Below are 17,027 nucleotides of genomic sequence, written 5' to 3'. Positions count from 1 at the left end.
CAAGGCAAGTGGATCGCTTGAGCTCAGGAGTTTGAGAACAGCTGAACAAGAGAGAGACCCCATCTCAACTAAAAATGAAAAACTGAGACAGGAGGATCGCAGCTATAATGTTGCCACACTCTACCAAGGGCAACAAAGTGAGACTCTGCCTCATAAAAGAATCAAAAAAAAATCCTTGTTAGCTAAAGATAGAAGTAATTGTGATTGGAAAACAAAATTTAATTTGTCAATTTTTAAATTTGTTGTGTATTGTTTTTTGAATGCTCCTTAACTTGTTAAAAGAATAAAGTTAAATCTAATTGCTTGATTTTTGCTAATATAGTCGAACCAGCAAAGCTTTCAGCAACAAGCAGACTGTGAAACAATGTGGCTGTTCAGAAGTTTATCTGGACTGCTTACAGACATTCTTGCCAGCCCTCAGTTGTCCCTTACAAAAGGACATTCTCAGAAGTGGAGTTCGTACTTTCCTTCATCGAATGATTATTTGCCTAGAGGAAGAAGTTCTTCCATTCATCCCATCTGCCTCAGAACACATGCTCAAAGATTGTGAAGCGAAAGACCTCCAGGAGTTCATTCCTCTTATCAACCAGATTACAGCCAAATTTAAGGTATCACACGGAGGGCTGAGAATCTCTACGTAAGATGGTCTCACTTAGGCCGGGCGCGGTAGCTCACATCTGGAGTCCCAGCACTCTGGGAGGCGTAGGTGGCAGGACTGCTTGAGCTCAGGAGTTTGAGACTAGCCAGGCGTTGTGGTGGCGCCTGTAGTCCCAGCTGCTCGGGAGGCTGAGAACATTCTCTTAAAGGATTTTTTTTACTTTTACTCAAAATTTTTTTTAAAACCCAAATGTTTACTCTTGTAAATTGATATCAGATTTATTGATCCAAATTTTTATAAATTTAGCAGAATTTATTTCTTGATAATTTACATCTGAAAATATTCTATGCCAGTATTCATTATGAAAATAACCACCTATTTTAACCTGAATCTTAAGCTGTAGGGAATGTGTTGAAATTAATGAACTCGAGGCTTTCAGTAAAATGTATGCTATGTAGATTTGTCGTACATTGACCTTTGCTAAGCGAACTGTAAATGTATACCCAGAGTAGAAGCTCTGGAGAGAGGCTCCGTGTGAAATCTGCGCGCAGACTTCTCGTTGACGGTCGCCGCTCGCCCGCAGGTGCAGGTGTCCCCGTTCCTGCAGCAGATGTTCATGCCCCTGCTGCACGCCATCTTCGAGGTGCTGCTGCGGCCGGCAGAGGAGAACGACCAGTGTGCGGCGCTGGAGAAGCAGATGCTGCGCCGCAGCTACTTTGCATTCCTGCAGACAGTCACGGGCAGCGGGATGAGCGCTGTCATCGCCAACCAGGGTGGGTGCCTGCTGTGCCTCCAAGACCACGGACCATTGGTTTGTTTCAGCAGGGGAGCAGTTGCTTCAAAGTTTATATTCAGTTCTTTTCCTAAGGAGTACTTTTTAATTGATTCCTTAGCAATACAGGCACCATGGTGGCTGCTTGCCAGAAGTGACCTGACACTTGAGTCTTAAGTCCAAGTAGTCACTTAGAAATTAAAAATAAATGGAACTGTATAGATTAACATAGTGAATTCTATGCAGGAAATCCAAGGGAATACTGGTGTTTTTATTGTTTAATACGCAGTCAATAGACACCAGGGGATATTTGCAGCTCTGTAAATGTTGTTTGACCTTTTTTATATATGGAATGAAAACTCTGGTGGCCTTTCTTGTTCTTTTTGAAATTAAATGCAAGTTTTTCTCCTCAGGTGCAGAGAATGTGGAAAGAGTGCTGGTCACTGTTATCCAAGGAGCAGTTGAATATCCAGATCCAATTGCACAGAAAACGTGTTTTATCATCCTCTCAAAGTTGGTAGAACTCTGGGGTAAGATAAATTTATATTTTTAACTTTCATTTCCCAAACTGTTCCATAAAAGTCTGCAGAAATGAAGTGGGACCCCAGCCCAAGCATGGATGGAAACTGGGAATTGGTTTTCCTTGGTAATGAATTAATTGACTTTCTATACAAGATGAAAATTTGAATTCTCTTGACAGGAGGTAAAGATGGACCAGTGGGATTTGCTGATTTTGTTTATAAGCACATCGTGCCTGCGTGTTTCCTGGCACCTTTGAAGCAGACCTTTGACCTGGCGGATGCGCAGACAGTGCTGGTGAGCATCTGGGGGTTTTGTTCACTTTGCCCAGCTCTCGTCCATTCATAGCTGCTTCTTTGATGCCAGGTTGATTGTATCATTTATTATTTATTTTTTTTAATTTAGTGATTTCAAATTAGGATTTATCTTTTTGAAGGTTGACAATACTTTCTGGACCTTTTGTGGATTCTTACTGAATCCCAGTGCTAAAGCTGAGCGTGTAAGATTTAGCTCTTTCCACTATAAGAACTGCGACTCTTCTTACAAGCCCACCAAAGGGTACATGAGACAGATAAACTTTGATTATTCACTTCCTTCTTTTACTTTTAACTGTATAATTTGTGCTTAATGTTTTTCTTGAAAAATTAAAATTGTTACATTGCAGTTTTCTCCTCCTCGTGTGCTCATTTCCCCAAGTCGCATCTTCAGGATTCTTACCGAACAGTCGAGCTTTGCTCACTTTCCCACAGCCTAGGAAAAGCTAGATTTCCTGAATTAATGCAGCAGTTCGTATTTTTTCTTTTTCTCTCCAACCCACTTACTCCATCTGCCAGTTAGGTTCCTTCCTCCATTCTTTCTTTGGAGGTAAATATATCTCTGGGAATACTTATTTTCAGGAAAAATATTTCCCCAGCAGTGGCCAGGGTAATGAAGAGAAAAGTTGGATCAGTCACCACGAATTGACTATTAAAATTCCTTTTTTTTTTTTTTTTTGAGACAGAGTCTCACTGTGTCGCCCTGGGTAGAATGCCGTGGCATCCAACTCACAGCAACCTCAAACTCTTAGGGTTAAGCGATTCTCTTGCCTCAGCCTCCCAAGTAGCTGGGACTGTCCGTCTATTTTGTTGTTGTTGTAGTTGTTGTTGTTTAGCAGGCCCGGGCCAGCTTGAACCCACCAGCCTCAGTGTATGTAGCTGGTGCCCTAACCGCTGAGCTGCAGGTGCCTAGCCTGTATTAAAATTCTTTTTTTTTTTTTGAGACAGAGTCTTACTGTACCGCCCTGGGTAGAGTGCCATGACATCACACAGCTCACAGCAACCTCTAACTCTTGGGCTTACGCGATTCTCCTGCCTCAGCCTCCTGAGCATCTGGGACTACAGGTGCCCGCCACAACGCCCGGCTATTTTTTTGTTGCAGTTTGGCCGGGGCTGGGTTTGAACCCACCACCCTCAGCATATGGGGCTGGTGCCCTACTCACTGTGAGCCACAGGCGCCGCCCAAAATTCTTAACTTTGTCTTTCACAGGCTTTATCTGAGTGTGCAGTGACGCTGAAAACCATTCATCTCAGACGGGTGAGCTTTGTCCTCCAGGCCCCTTCTCTTTCTTTTGTGTTCCATTTTAATGGTGTTTGACTCATTTTGTTCTTGAAACCTCTATCCTGTATAAAATGTAATTCAGTTGTGACTTTTTGGGACATGGGGAAGGGATTGAGTGAAAGCAGTGTATCTGCTGTTGTCCTTCACATGTGGGTGGTGAGGAAGTTAACGGGTATGTTTTGATTTGATAAAGGACATGAAGCAGCTTTCCTGGATTTCGGGATCCATATTTCATGGTCTGGCCGTAGACTTCCTTCCAGCCAGACGCCTTGGCCACTCCGCATCGCAGAGGGTTAGAGGGTCTCACTACTTTTGAATGTTCTATTCTTCTTTGTCAGTCTAATCATTTGTATAATTCAGAAGTGATGGGTATTTTTTTTTTTTTTTTTGCAGTTTTTTTTTTTTTGACCTGGGCTAGGTTTGAACCCGCCACCTCCGATATATGGGGCCAGCGCCCTATTCCTTGAGCCACAGGTGCCGCCCAGTCATGGGTATTTTTAAATGATGGATTTTTTGCCAGCATTTAAAAAATCAGATTTTTTTTTTTTTTTAAATAAAAATTCCTGCTTCCACTTTCTCTCAAAGCCACAGTGCCAACACAGGATTGACATTAGCTATAGTCAGCTGTAGAGAGCAGTTCCCCTGACCTTAAAGTAGAGAGAGCGCTCGCTCCTCAGTTTCCATTCAGCCCACTCTCTCACTTGAACTTGACTTTTTGATTCTGGTAGAAAGTTGAAGGGTTTTCAGTTGAGCATTTGCTCTCCACGTGCTGTGTGTCAGGGTGAGGGAGTGTTTGGGGGGGGCAGCAAGTGAGCTGTATAAAAGTGAATAAGGTATCCCCCGATAGAGGGAGGTTAGAATCAAGAGAGACCAGCAAATAAATATCAGTGGGTTAAGTGTATACTTTAGTAGAAGTGTATAAAATACTGTGGGATTAAAGGTCTGTGTGTAAATTGCCTGAAGGGACAACCTCAGCTAGCCGTAGGAAAGAGATTTTTTTTGTTAGGCCTTCAGACAAGTGTAGCCTGATGGGATTGACCAGAGGGAGCTGGCACGAGTGAGGTAGGTGTGTAAATACAGGTCAGGCAGCACTTTGTGGATGTGAGGAGTAGGTAAGATGTGGGGTAGGGGGGCTAAAGGCCTCGTGTTACATGTGAAAAGCTGGGAAGTCAGTAAACAATGGGGCTGTGTTAGGGTTAGGACTGAAAGGTGGGAAAAAAATGTTTGGAGAGCAGTTGGACTATGGGTCTGAGACAATTAGAACTAAACACTGTTTGGAGTTAACAGTGCATAATCACACAAAGTGGAGTGTTGGGAATATATGAGACTTTCTAAGACCAGAGAAGAAAGACCCTTGGCTCAAGCGAGAGGCAGAAGGCAGAGGGGAAACACAGTGGTGTGCTCTGCGTAGAGCTCGGAAGTGGCTCTCACTCTGATACCCTGATCTGAACGCTACGGGAACTGAGCGTGTTAATTCTTGGAAATGTTTCCTTTCCCTTCATTGTTCTTCTGCCTGACTTGTACAAGTACAGTTTTCCTAATTAAAACAACTACACTCTTTTTAAGGGATAACAGTGGGTTATGTGAGAAGATGAGCAGTGCGTAGGAAGGAAGCAGAGAAGGGACAAAAGAGATGGCAAGAAGGCTGGAGTGTGTGTGTCACCTCCCCTCAGAGGGGCAGGAGTCAGGGCCCAGCAGGGCAGAGCCTTTGGTACAGGAGCAGTGATGTTGAACAGGAAGTCTGGGTGTGGACACAGGAAGGAGTCCCTCAGGAGAAGTGGATTGATTTCACTCTGGTAACTGTTAATGTCAGTTGGACTTGGTTGGGGTCATCAACATATTAAACACATTATGTTTGAAAGTGAAATTAGCTGCTTTTTCAAAAAGTATTGTATTTATTACATTTTATGTTTCAGCATCTAGGAGTACTAGAAATTGGGCTTTAATTGGAAGAGCAGTGGTTTTTTAAAGGTCAGGTACCTGCTTTTAGTAAAAGCTTAACCAGCAGCAGCCTGGGCAACTTCCTTTCTCTTTCTGGGTCATGGTTTTCTCATCTCTTTAATCTAGCTGCTAAATTCCTGTTCCCTAGTTTATTAAACAGAAAAAGATGTGCTTTCATGGTAGTTATTTTCTAGCATATTATTTATTTCACTTTCTAAATATGGTCACTAACACTGGCACTGCTCCAAGGCTTCCCCCACAGATACACTGTAGTCTGTCCGCCCAGTGGCAGGTGGAATAGGAGCACTGTTCTTCACTGTCCCCGTCCGTTGTTTGAAAGGTTCTGGCAGCATCGCAGCCTGCGTTCCAAAAAATGTTTGTTTAATCTTTAGCAGTACTACGTAATGTTAACGGGAGTAAATGCTAAATCCTCTTCTAGGAGCTTTGCATTTCTTAACTCATCAAATCCTCACAATAACCTCATTTGTCAAATGGAGAAACTGAGGCTCAGAGAGGTTAGGTCCCTTGCTCAAGTTATCAGCAAGTTGCCAGAGCCAGGTTCCAGATCAAGGCAGGCTGGCTCTGGCGTCTGTGTTCTTCTGGTTTTGTCCCTTTAAAGTAGGCCATCTAGTATTGTTCCATTCTTTTAAAACATTATTAATATCAGGAAAGAAAATAGCTGTATCTTTCAATCTTCAGGGCCCAGAGTGTGTTCAGTATCTTCAACAAGAATACCTGCCCTCCTTGCAAGTAGCTCCAGAAATAATTCAGGTAAGAGCTGTGCTAGCAGATTTTGCTCTAAATGTAATTAAAGAACTGTGACTATGTGGTTCAGTCTCAATTTTGATTCAAGAGTCCCAAACTGAGCTTGGCACTGTGGTGTGTCACTGCTCTTTGGGAGGATGAAGCTGGAGGATCACTTGAGTTCAGGTGTTCATCTAGAACTGCCTGGGCAAAATGGTGGGACCCGTCTAAAAAATAATTGAAATTAAAAGGAAAAATAAAAAGCCAGACTGCATTCCACTTGATGTTTGCTGTGCAATGGACAGAGGAGTGCTGCGCCTGGAGTCCAGCTGTCAGGGTATCTGTGGATTTGATTGGGAAAGTTTACATTTTTCTTTTCACTAATCACTGACTGAAATGTGTAGGTGGTAGATCACAGAATTAGTAGCATTGTCCATGACACGTATTCACCAATAGAAATTACAGATATTTTTATATCACATAAGTTACTGTAAATATTGCTAAGTATAGTTTATGCTTATCACAGTTTCGAAAGTATGAGTTATTAGTAATGCTATTATACCTTGTTACCTAATGAGTTAATAAGTCATCTTTTTTTTTTTTTTTAATGGTTTTTAGACAAGGTCTTGTTCTGTTGCTGTGCTAGAGAGCAGTGGCGTCATCATAAGCAACCAGCCTCAAAACTCCTGGTCTCAAGCCATAGCCTTAGTCTCCTGAGTAGCTGAGACTATAGCAGGTGCCACCATGCCCAGCTAAGTTTTTCTTTTTTGTGGAGATGGCACTCTCACTGTGCTGTCAGGTTGGTCTGGAACTGCTGGCCTCAAGTGATCCTCCTACCTTGGCCTCCCAAAGATCTAGGATTACAGGCATGAGCTACTGTGCTCAGCCTAGTAAGTCTTATTATTCTATCATGTTTTAAATATTTTGGTAACCATTATTCTTTATAATTGGTTTCAATTGTAATCCCATGCTAAAAGAAGTCTAATAGGCCTCCCCAGACTGCCCGGGGAGGCCACAGCTCTGACAGTCTGTGCTGCGTGGCTGTGCGTGTCTGCCAGCCTTGTCGGTGCTTAACTTTTGTAATTCTGAAACTATCTTGAGGAAAGTGGCCAGAGAAGTGACCTTGCACTTTTGCACATTCAGGTCATTTGTAATAGCATTTGCTTATTTTCTTGGCATGTGGTTTTCCAGACTTCTCTTGCCTAATAGTACACGGAGCTAAGGAGTTAACAAACTTTTGATTAAAACTAGAATTGCAGTCTCATGTATAGATCCTGAGATTTGTTTCTTTGTCACCAGTGTTTTTGTTTTATTTATTTTATTTTATTAACACTTAGATGTACCTTTTTAACCAATTTTTAAGTGCACACTACAGTGTTGTTAGTTACGTGGGACAGTGTTGTACCTACGCAGTGTTCAGTAAATCTCTAGAGCATAGAGCATACTCGTTTTGCGAAGTGGAGAATCTGTGCTTGTGGTGAGCGAGCCCTGTCTCTCCCTCCCCCCCAGCGACCGACCTTGTCTCTTTAGTGTTTGTGACTGTGGGCTGTTTCACTGACGGTAATGTCCTCCAGGCTTGCCCCGTTGCTGCGTGTGGCCAGATTTCCTGAGGCTGAGCAGCATGTGGTCATGTGTGCACACCACATGTTCTTTATCCATTCGTCCATTTCTGCACATGTAGGTGATTTCCTCATCTTGGCCATTGTGAATAATCCTTCAGTGAACATAGGAGTGCTTCTGTCTTTGAGATCCTACTTTCAATCATTTTAAATAAATACCCAGAAATGGGACCTCTGAATTATATGGTAGTTCCATTTTCAATTTTTTGAAGACCCTTCGCAGTGTTCTCAGTGGCAGCTGCACCACTTTGTGTTTCTGTCAGCGGGGTACAGGCTCCAGATTCTGCACATCTCACCGGCACTCATGTCGTTTCTGTGCAGCAGCCGCCCTAGCAGTTCTGAGGGGACATCTCATGGTGGGTTGATTTGTATTTCCTTGATAACCCGTTGGCATTTATATGTCTTATTTGGAGAAATGCCTATTCAAGTCTTTAGCTCATTTTCTTTTTCTTTTTTTTTTTTTTTTTTGAGAGTCTTGCTATGTCACCCTTGGTAGAGTGCTGTGGTGTCACAACTCACAGCAACCACCAGCTCTTGGTCTTAAGCAATTCTCTTGCCTCAGCCACTGGAGTAGCTGAGACTATAGGCACCCGCCACAACACCGGGCTATTTTTTGTTGTTATTGTTGTTGCAGTTTGGCCGGGGCTGGGTTTGAACCCACCACCCTCGGGATATGGGGCCGGCGCCCTACTCACTGAGCCACAAGTGCTGCCCTTTAGTTCATTTTCTATTCTGGTTACACATATTAATTTTTTTCCTATTGTGCGAGTTCCTTATATATTAGAAAATAACCCCTCCTCAGAGAGGTGGTTCGCAGACATTTCCTCACATTCCGTAGGTTGCCTTTCCTCTCTGTTGGTTTTTTTTGCTGTGCGGAAGCTTCTAGGCTTGGTGCAGCCCTGCTTGTTTATTTTTGCTTTTCTTGGGAGTGTTTTTTCATGATATCCATGAAGTCATTGTCCAAATCAGCGTCTTGTAGCTTTCCCAGTACTTCCGTCTGGTTTTGTCCCGATCAGCATCGGGCAGGGCCCCTCCCCTCCATGTTTTCTTCTGGTTTTGCGGTTTTAGGTCTTCCGTTGGGGTCTTTAACACATTAATTAACTGCCACGTGAGTTGTGTTTAACGGTAGTGTTGAGCCTGGGGCCTCGTGAAGTTTGTATGACTCAAATGTCTCTTGACATAATAAAACACCATGGCTCCAAGGAAAAACAATTTTTTTTCTATTGCAATAGTTCGTTAATACATCATTCTACAGTTGTCTTTGTCCTTGATATAAGAAAAGGGTCTTTTTTTTGGAGACAGTCTCATTGTGTCGCCTTTGGTAGAGTGCTGTGACATCACAGCTCACAGCAACCAAACTGTTGGGCTTAAGTGACTCTCTTGCCTCAGCCTCCCTAGTAGCTGGGACTAAGGTGTCCACCACAACACCATTTTCTTGTTGCAGTTATCATTGTTGTTTAGCTGGCCCAGCCTGGGCTTAAGCTCGCCAGCCTCAGTGCATGTGGCTGGCACTGTAACCACTATGCTGCGGCACCGAGCCTTATTCTTTTGTATGTGGAGGTCCAGTTTTCCCAGCACCATTTTTGAAGAGATAGTTGTTTTCCTGTTATGTATTCTTAGCACCTTTGCTGAAGATCATTTGACTGTATCTGAATTGATTTCCAGACTTTTTTTTTTTTTTTTTTAAAGACAGTGTCTTGCTCTGATGCCTGGGTTAGAGTGCAGTGGCTTCATCCTAGCTCTGCCTCAGCCTCCTGAGTACTTCAGGCACATGCCACCATGGCCAGCTAACATTTATGGTTTGTTTTCTTTGTTTTTTTTTTTTTTAATTTCGATGTTCAGACAGGCATAGCTTCAGGAGGAACCTGGGGCCACAAGTGTGTTCGAAGTATCAATGATCAATGTGTCCTGTAAATCACATTAATTCTCGCAGCTAGCTGTGTTCTTCATCCACGCATGACTAAGAGTCATAGAGTGGACTGTGCAGCTGCACTCAGGCCACCTAATTTTTCTATTTTATTTTTACTAGAGAGGGGGATCTCATTCATTCTCAGGCTGGTCTCAAACTCTTGACCTCAAGCAGTCCTCCAGACTCAGCCTCCCAGGGTGCTAGGATGCATTTTTATTTAATTTTTATTTTTTGCAGTGTTTGACCAGGGCCCTACTCCTTTGAGCCACAGGCACTGCCCCAACATTTATATTTTTTATATAGACAGGGTCTTGCTCTTTCAGTCTGGCTGGTCTTGAACTCTTGGCCTCAAGCACTCTTCTCCCTGCCCCTGGCCTTTCAAAGTGCAGGGATTATAGGCATGAGCCGCCACGCCCAGCCTTGTCTGTGTTTATCTTTGTACCATACTGTTTTAATTATGGTAACTTTTTTTATTTTTAGTTTTTTGGGGTCGGGTTTGAACCTGCCACCTCCGGTATATGGAGCCAGTACCCCACTCCTTGAGCCACAGGAGCCGCCCTTAATTATGGTATAACTTTATATTTTGCAATCAGGAAGTGTGATATATCCAGCTTTGTTCTTTCTCCAGATTATTTTGGGCATTGAGAGCTATTAGCAATCCCATATAAATTTTGGGATATATATTTATTCTATTTCTGTAACAAAAATTCTGTTGGGATTTTGCTAGGGATTGGCTTGAATCTGTAGATGACTTTGGTTTTTGTGTTTGGAGTGACTAAGAAGCATTTTGTTGATCTCATGGGGAAGGGATGTTCATTAGCAGGTCAGCTTTAGACACCTCTTCTCCACACCCTTTTGTACACAGCTATGGGGGGAGCTCTTGTTACAAAGACATTTTCAGAGTCTCTTGGGACAGAACCAGAGGCTTCCCTGTGTGTGGCCAGGTCAACCCCACGTCAGTCATCCCAGTCCATGGTGGCCTTGGACCTGGTGCTGGGCACTGGCCTGGAGCTGCTCCATGCTCTCCTGTTGTGGTGGGCTGTGGCCTGGGAGCACCTGCGCTTTGCCGCACATGCGTGGCTTCACAGGGTGCTCGCGAGGGCTGCACCTTCTCCTCCTCTGAGGGCTGCACCTCCTCCTCCTCTGCTTTAAAGTCCTCTCATTCTTCCCAATGTTTTTGACGTGCTCCTCGATCTCCTTAGTGCGCTTGTTCTCTGCCTGCTCTGGAACCCACTCTCCAGGGTGTGAATGGAATTGCAGAAAGAATGATAGTATAATGCCCTTCACATCATGATCTGTGCCTCAGGGTTTTGTGTTGGACCTTAGGCTTGTTGAAAATGATTTCCTGCCACCCTGCCCAGCTCCCCATGCGTGGTGTTACTGTCACGATCTTCCCCAGGTGGCTGGACACGGTGCCACCCTGTCCAGCAGGTACTGCACGTGGGGAAGCGCCTTTCACAGGATGGTACCAGGCGGTGGTGCGAGGACATCAAGGAGAGATGAGAGCAGGCGCCACCACCCCGGTGACCTCACATCTTTTATCAGCACCAGTCTCTGCTTCTAGATCGCTTTGGATAGTAGGACATTTAGCCATATTAAGGCTTCAAATACGTGAAAATGGATGCCTTTCAACAGTGTTTTCTAAGTTTTTGTAATACTGTTTTTTGAAAAAAATTGAGAAGTAGAGTAGATCTCACATAAGAGTAATTTATGATTAACTATTTTTAATGAACTTAACTCATTTTTAGTGAATTTATGATCTCAATACCACCGTTAACTTCAGAGATACTAATGACTTTCGTGGTTATCGTTCATTACTTAACTAATGCTTGAATGAAGGTAATAAATTGCTAATTACTCATTAATCTCAGTGCACATCAGAAGTAGAAATATACAACTCAATTTACAGCTAATATGCTTCCCAATTGCTAAATGAGGCAAAATTATATTCCATCATAAAATTTTATTAAAAATGATATGAGGAACCTCAGTTTTTCCCCATTTCACATGCCTTCTGCCTGACAGCAGTTTTTCTGGATTTTTCTCTATTAGAATTACCTTTTTTTCTCATGGTACAGCTCTGCTTGGTTGCTCCTTTCAGCAGATGGGAACACTGCAGTGTGGGTTTTGTCCCTCACCCTTCTCAGACTCAAGTGCACCCTGTCCAGGGGAGCTGCATTCTCAAAAGCAAAAGCAGCCTGTCTGACAAGTCTTACCCTTAAAACTGCCGTGTAGCCTCTGGGGAGGAGCTGTTTGGGCTGATTTTGATAAGTTATAATAACAATACTGTGGATTTGAAGCAACCGTAAAGTCTATGGATCACATGATTGGATGGAGAAAATACAGCTTGTCCAGCACTGCCCAGAAAGTATCCGGCCACCGTCTGTGCTGTTTTCATATTAATGGCTGGACACTCGGGACAGCCCTCACACACAGCAGAGTGGATTTAGCTTAGGAGGCAGCACAGACGAACCTTGAGGACATTATGATGCATGAAGCAGGACAGCTGTGAGAGACGCACCCTGCGCGACCCCACTTAACTTGAGGCATCTGACGGATGGAAGCAGAAAGTAGCACGGTGACTGCAGGAGCTGGGCGAGGCGGGAGTGGGGACTTGCTTGGACAAGAGGTGGAGAGCTTCTGTCTGGCAAGATGGAAAAGTTCTTGAGATTTGCTGTACAACAGTGCACGTGTAGTTAACACTACTGCTTGTGTAGTCATCAAGATGATAAATAGTAAATGTTTTTACTGCAGTTAAAACTGTGCGTGTGGAGTAACACAGATCTCACACAAATACATTTGTTCTCCTCTTTCTCCCCTCCCTCCCTGGCCCCCAGGAGTTTTGTCAAGCGCTTCAGCAACCTGATGCGAAAGTTTTTAAAAATTACTTAAAGGTAGGTGTTCAAGAATTTATATTTTCATTTGATTAGGTGATGTTTGAAAGCCAAGAGAGCATGCGTACGTGCAGGCGTTCATGTGTGCGTCCATACCCCCTGCAGTCTGACCAACTGTCACTCACTTTGGGATCTGTGCTCTGAAAGCCTCTCCTAACAAACTGCAGCTATAGGTGTTTCTGTGAAGCCCCTTTCAACTAACTCCTCACCATCTTTTTCAGGCACACATGTATACGGGTATGAAAATGTCAGTTTTCTTTTACAGTTTTATGATATCATTAAATAGAAACTAGAGGATTGGAAGAAGAACAAGATATGTTTAAGAACCATTGCCCATTTGTTGAAAAAAGGAGCTAAAAATAAAAAAATGAGTACAAGTTATTTCTATGAGCAAGTAACTATTTTGAAAGATTTCAGCTATAAAACAGACAAAAAGAAAAATCCTTAGTTTGGCTATGACAAAATCTATTTTTTACATTTGTAAAATCACTGATTTTTATTTAAAATACTGCTGTTAAAAGTTTTCATCTCAGGAGGCGGCACCTCTGGCTTGATGGGTGGGGTGCCAGCCCCATATACTGGGGGTGGCGGGTTCCAGCCCAGCCCCAGACAAACTGCAACCAAAAAATAGCCTGGCGTTGTGGCGGGCGCCTGTAGTCCAGCTGCTCTGGAGGCTGAGGCAGGAGAATCGCATAAGCCCAGGAGTTGGAGGTTGCTGTGAGCTGTGATGCCACTGCACTCTACCGAGGGCGATGAAACAAGACACTGACTCTGACTCTACACACACACAAAAAAAAGTTTTCATCTGAGATGCAAGCTATCAAGAGGCTCGCCTGTTAGTTTAATTGATATTAAACATACTACAAAGATACACTGGTATTAAATTTTCCTTAGAGTTTCGCTGGTTCAAGCAATAATCATGGTTCAATAGAAGGAAGCATTTCCTCAGCTATTTCTCAGAATGGGTAGGAATTTTTTTTTTTTTTTTTTGCAGTTTTTGGCCAGGGCTGGGTTCGAACCCACCACCTCTGGCATATGGGGCCGGCGCCCTACTCCTTTGAGCCACAGGCACGGCCCAATGGGTAGGAATTTTTACTTTTTTTTACTTTCGATCTGTACATACTCATGGGGAACAAGTGCGGTTTTCCACAGTGATGCTTCATTGCACCCAGCACACGTGTCGCTGGTACAGCTTACCCTTAGCCCACCAAGCACCTCCCATCACCCACTCCTTTTCCTACCCCAGTTTTTTTTAAACCCTGTGGGTTGACAAGAAATGTCAAATGTTTGGTATACGTAGTTACAGTTAAATCCACCAGAGAAAACTGTCCTGGTCTCACCTAGGCAGTCATTCATTCCACACTTTCTGCGTCCCAAATATTACAGCACTTGCTCCAGACACCACTGAGGACATCGTGGTCAGGAGTCAAAGTTACAGAGTCACAGAATGAGGAGCTGTCTATTATCTTCATTCAACAAATTTGAGGGCAAAGCACTGTATTAATTTCTTGGTGGCAGGTGACTTAGCATACCTCTTGGTATTTTGCCCAGGACATCAGTAGAATTTCTAAGTCAGAAATTCTAACCGAGCACACTGCCTGCCCTGTACCGTGCCCAGACTTTACAGAGTAACTGCTGTTCTTTGACAGTGGCTCAAACAGATTTTTTTCCTAGTTGTAGTTTGTTTGCTTAAATATCTTGAAAAGTTTGTGTGAAGGGTACTAGTATTATTTTTTATTATTAGGAGACCCCCCTATGTCCCATTCCTCTGTAAAATCAAAGTAATTATGGAAGTAATCTCTGTTAAATAACTGATCACTCCAACTGAATTAAAGGACTCAAAAAAATCTTAACAGTATGTTTAGAGGTATCTGTAATGTAGGCCAAGGTATATTATAGGCTTGTGTTCCAAATGTGTGTACTTAAAAACATCCTCCCAAGCCCAACTTCTCAGTGGTGTTAGTGGTCTGGTTAGGCGCTGTTAACACGATTCTGCTTGTTCTCGCTTCCTTCCACGCCTGATTGGTCTGGGGTCTTGCTGACTCCCCTCCCTCTCTTCCTGCCTCTCCTGTAGCTCTGACGCCAGCTCACGCTGTCTCCCTCTGATCTCCCTGTGCTTGCTCTAGCCAGGCTGATCAGTTTGAAACATCAGTCCTTTGAAATTTATTCTTCTTTCTCGTAACCTTCCTGAACCTTTTATTTACTAAAAAAAAAGTTCATGTTTCTTATTTTGGCACTTTTTTTCTTCATATTCTGATCTTGGACTGCTCTGGTCTTGTAGGAATGTTCTTTGCTATTCTTGTGGGTTCTTCAAAAATCCTGCCTCATTAGCAACCCACCTCCTGTAGGAATTCTGCCCGCTCGTCGGACTCCGTATAAGGCTTTCTTTTGCTCATATAATGATCATTCTTTTTTCTGTATTTGGTGGTAATTTGTTAAGTGAATCTCTTAGGTGCTAGGGACACAAAGAAAGTAGAGTCCTTGTTCTAACTGAGTACACTGCCTGCCTTGTACCGTGCCCAGAGCTTACTTGGCCTGTGCCTGGCTGTGGACGGCAGTGTGTGTGCAGCACGCGTCATGCCAACACAGCCTCTAGCTGGCTCCTTTATTGTAATCTCAGATATTGAATGGGAATAGTTATTTTTGTTTGTTTGGGCTTTTTTTTTTTTTTTAAGACGGTCTCACTTTCTTGCCCCTGGTAGAGAGTGCTGTGGTGTCTTGGCTCACAACCTCAGACTCTTTGGGCTCAAGTGATCCTCTTGCCTCAGCCTCCCAAGTAGCTGGGACTACAGGCGACCACCACAAAACCCAGTTTTTTTTTAGAGATGGGGGTCTCTTTTTTTTTTTTTTTTTTTGTAGTTTTTGACTGGGGCTGGGTTTGAACCCGCCACCTCCAGCATATGGGGCTGGCACCTACTCCTCTGAGCCACAGGTGCCGCCCCATGATGGGGGTCTTGCTCTTGCTCTGATAGCTCTCGTGAGCTTAAGTAATCCACCTGCCTCGGTCTCCAAAGTGCTAGGATTACAGGCATGAGGCACCACACCCAGCCTTGAATGGGAATATTTTTGAATTATCAAAATAAATAGTAATTCTTAAGGGATTAAAGCTGCTATCTTTAGCTTTGACTAGTTTCTTCCTCAAGGTTATAATTTTCCAGTGTTAATTTTGACTCGGTGTCAATCAGTGAAAGGTGTCAAGAGCATGTTTTCTTCTGACCATTTGACTCTCTGAGCATTAGAGATAATGCCATATTTTTACTACTTTTCCAGTTGGGTCATGCCAGCATAAATTGTATGTAGACTTCATAAAATCTCCAAAAGAGAAAGTTGTTAGCTTGGATTTATGTGTGCGTTTATGAAGAATATGAAATGCTTTAAATATCTATTGTAAACAAAAGAATGACCAGCATTCGGAAATTGGAGCCCTTCTTCAGATGGAGAGGTGATTTCTCTGACATTGGCCTTGACTGTGCTGCATCCTTTACAGGTGTTCTTCCAGAGAGCAAAGCCCTGAGGACTGGACCACCCTGTGTGCACTACCTGATCAAGAATTCCAGTTAATTATTTATAAAGAAGTGACTTTTGTGTGCCATTCTTACTGGTCTTTTTAACATTGTTTTGAGCTTCTTACAGTATGTGTATTGGGATTTTTCTGTAAAATGGGTATAATTTTCCCTGAACACAGGTATGTGACAACAAGAGAAGTTGTGTGCATGCCAACTCAGATTCTTCTATATGAAAATGCTGTTGAAAGACACAGCAGTTATCTTAGTACCTTAATTTTTTTATTTGAAACTTTAAGTCAAGTCCTTTTTAAGACTATAGCCGTGGAAAACAGTGTACTTTTTAAAAAATTGCTGAATATAAAATGTTTGAAAAATATAATTTTCTTTTATGTGTGCAAACACATAAAGTATGGGGGGTATAACAATCAAAACTAATTTTTTTGTAGATAGCCATTACATTTCTTTAAACTGTCTCAATGCCAATGTGTATTCTACAAAAGAAAATGGTTTCATAAATTAATTGATTTAAAAGTAGGTGCCGGTGTTATACATTTTTTTATAAAAAATAAAATAAATTTTATGTAGCGAAATCTGCCGTTTCTGGAATTATTATGAATGCTTCTTATTTTCTCATATTATTCTGTCCTCGATGTCCCATTTAAAGGTTTGCAAATATGAGTGTGGGTGCTTTATTTCCTTTGATTATGTTCCTAAAGGGTTACATGTAGCTCTTGGTTCTGTTACTTAAGAGTCTTTTTACAATGTATTAGAAAACACCTATGTCAATCTATTGATAGAATTAAAATCCCAATTCTTTTCCTCTTTTATTGGATGTACTTACAGCACAGTATACCTGTGTTTTTTTGATAAATGGTAGCTGACCATTTAGTTACTAGAAGTAATTACGCCTAATTACTTAAGAAAGCAAA

General features: G+C 42.6%; 1 protein-coding gene across 11 annotated transcripts in view; it reads left to right on the top strand.

The window, feature by feature from the left end:
• XPOT (exportin for tRNA) overlaps positions 1 to 16,683 on the top strand; it is a 50,604-nt gene extending 33,921 nt beyond the window's left edge. For 3 of the 11 annotated variants that reach the window (XM_053555915.1, XM_053555923.1, XM_053555926.1), the window contains 10 exons: positions 323 to 608; positions 1,182 to 1,371; positions 1,784 to 1,900; positions 2,071 to 2,186; positions 3,152 to 3,268; positions 3,414 to 3,461; positions 3,679 to 3,777; positions 6,126 to 6,197; positions 12,536 to 12,592; positions 16,080 to 16,683. In XM_053555915.1, coding sequence (XP_053411890.1) covers positions 323 to 608; positions 1,182 to 1,371; positions 1,784 to 1,900; positions 2,071 to 2,186; positions 3,152 to 3,268; positions 3,414 to 3,461; positions 3,679 to 3,777; positions 6,126 to 6,197; positions 12,536 to 12,592; positions 16,080 to 16,106 — 1,129 coding nt within the window. In that variant the 3' untranslated portion in view covers positions 16,107 to 16,683. The remainder of the gene's footprint in view (positions 1 to 322; positions 609 to 1,181; positions 1,372 to 1,783; positions 1,901 to 2,070; positions 2,187 to 3,151; positions 3,269 to 3,413; positions 3,462 to 3,678; positions 3,778 to 6,125; positions 6,198 to 12,535; positions 12,593 to 16,079) is intronic. The other 8 variants (XM_053555919.1, XM_053555917.1, XM_053555916.1 and 5 more) reach the window with 8 other exon arrangements.
• The last annotated feature ends 344 nt before the right edge of the window (positions 16,684 to 17,027 follow it).

This window comes from Nycticebus coucang, chromosome 12 (genome assembly GCF_027406575.1).
Source record: "Nycticebus coucang isolate mNycCou1 chromosome 12, mNycCou1.pri, whole genome shotgun sequence".
NCBI lineage: Eukaryota > Metazoa > Chordata > Mammalia > Primates > Lorisidae > Nycticebus > Nycticebus coucang.
This window is presented reverse-complemented; position numbering and strand designations above follow the sequence as displayed.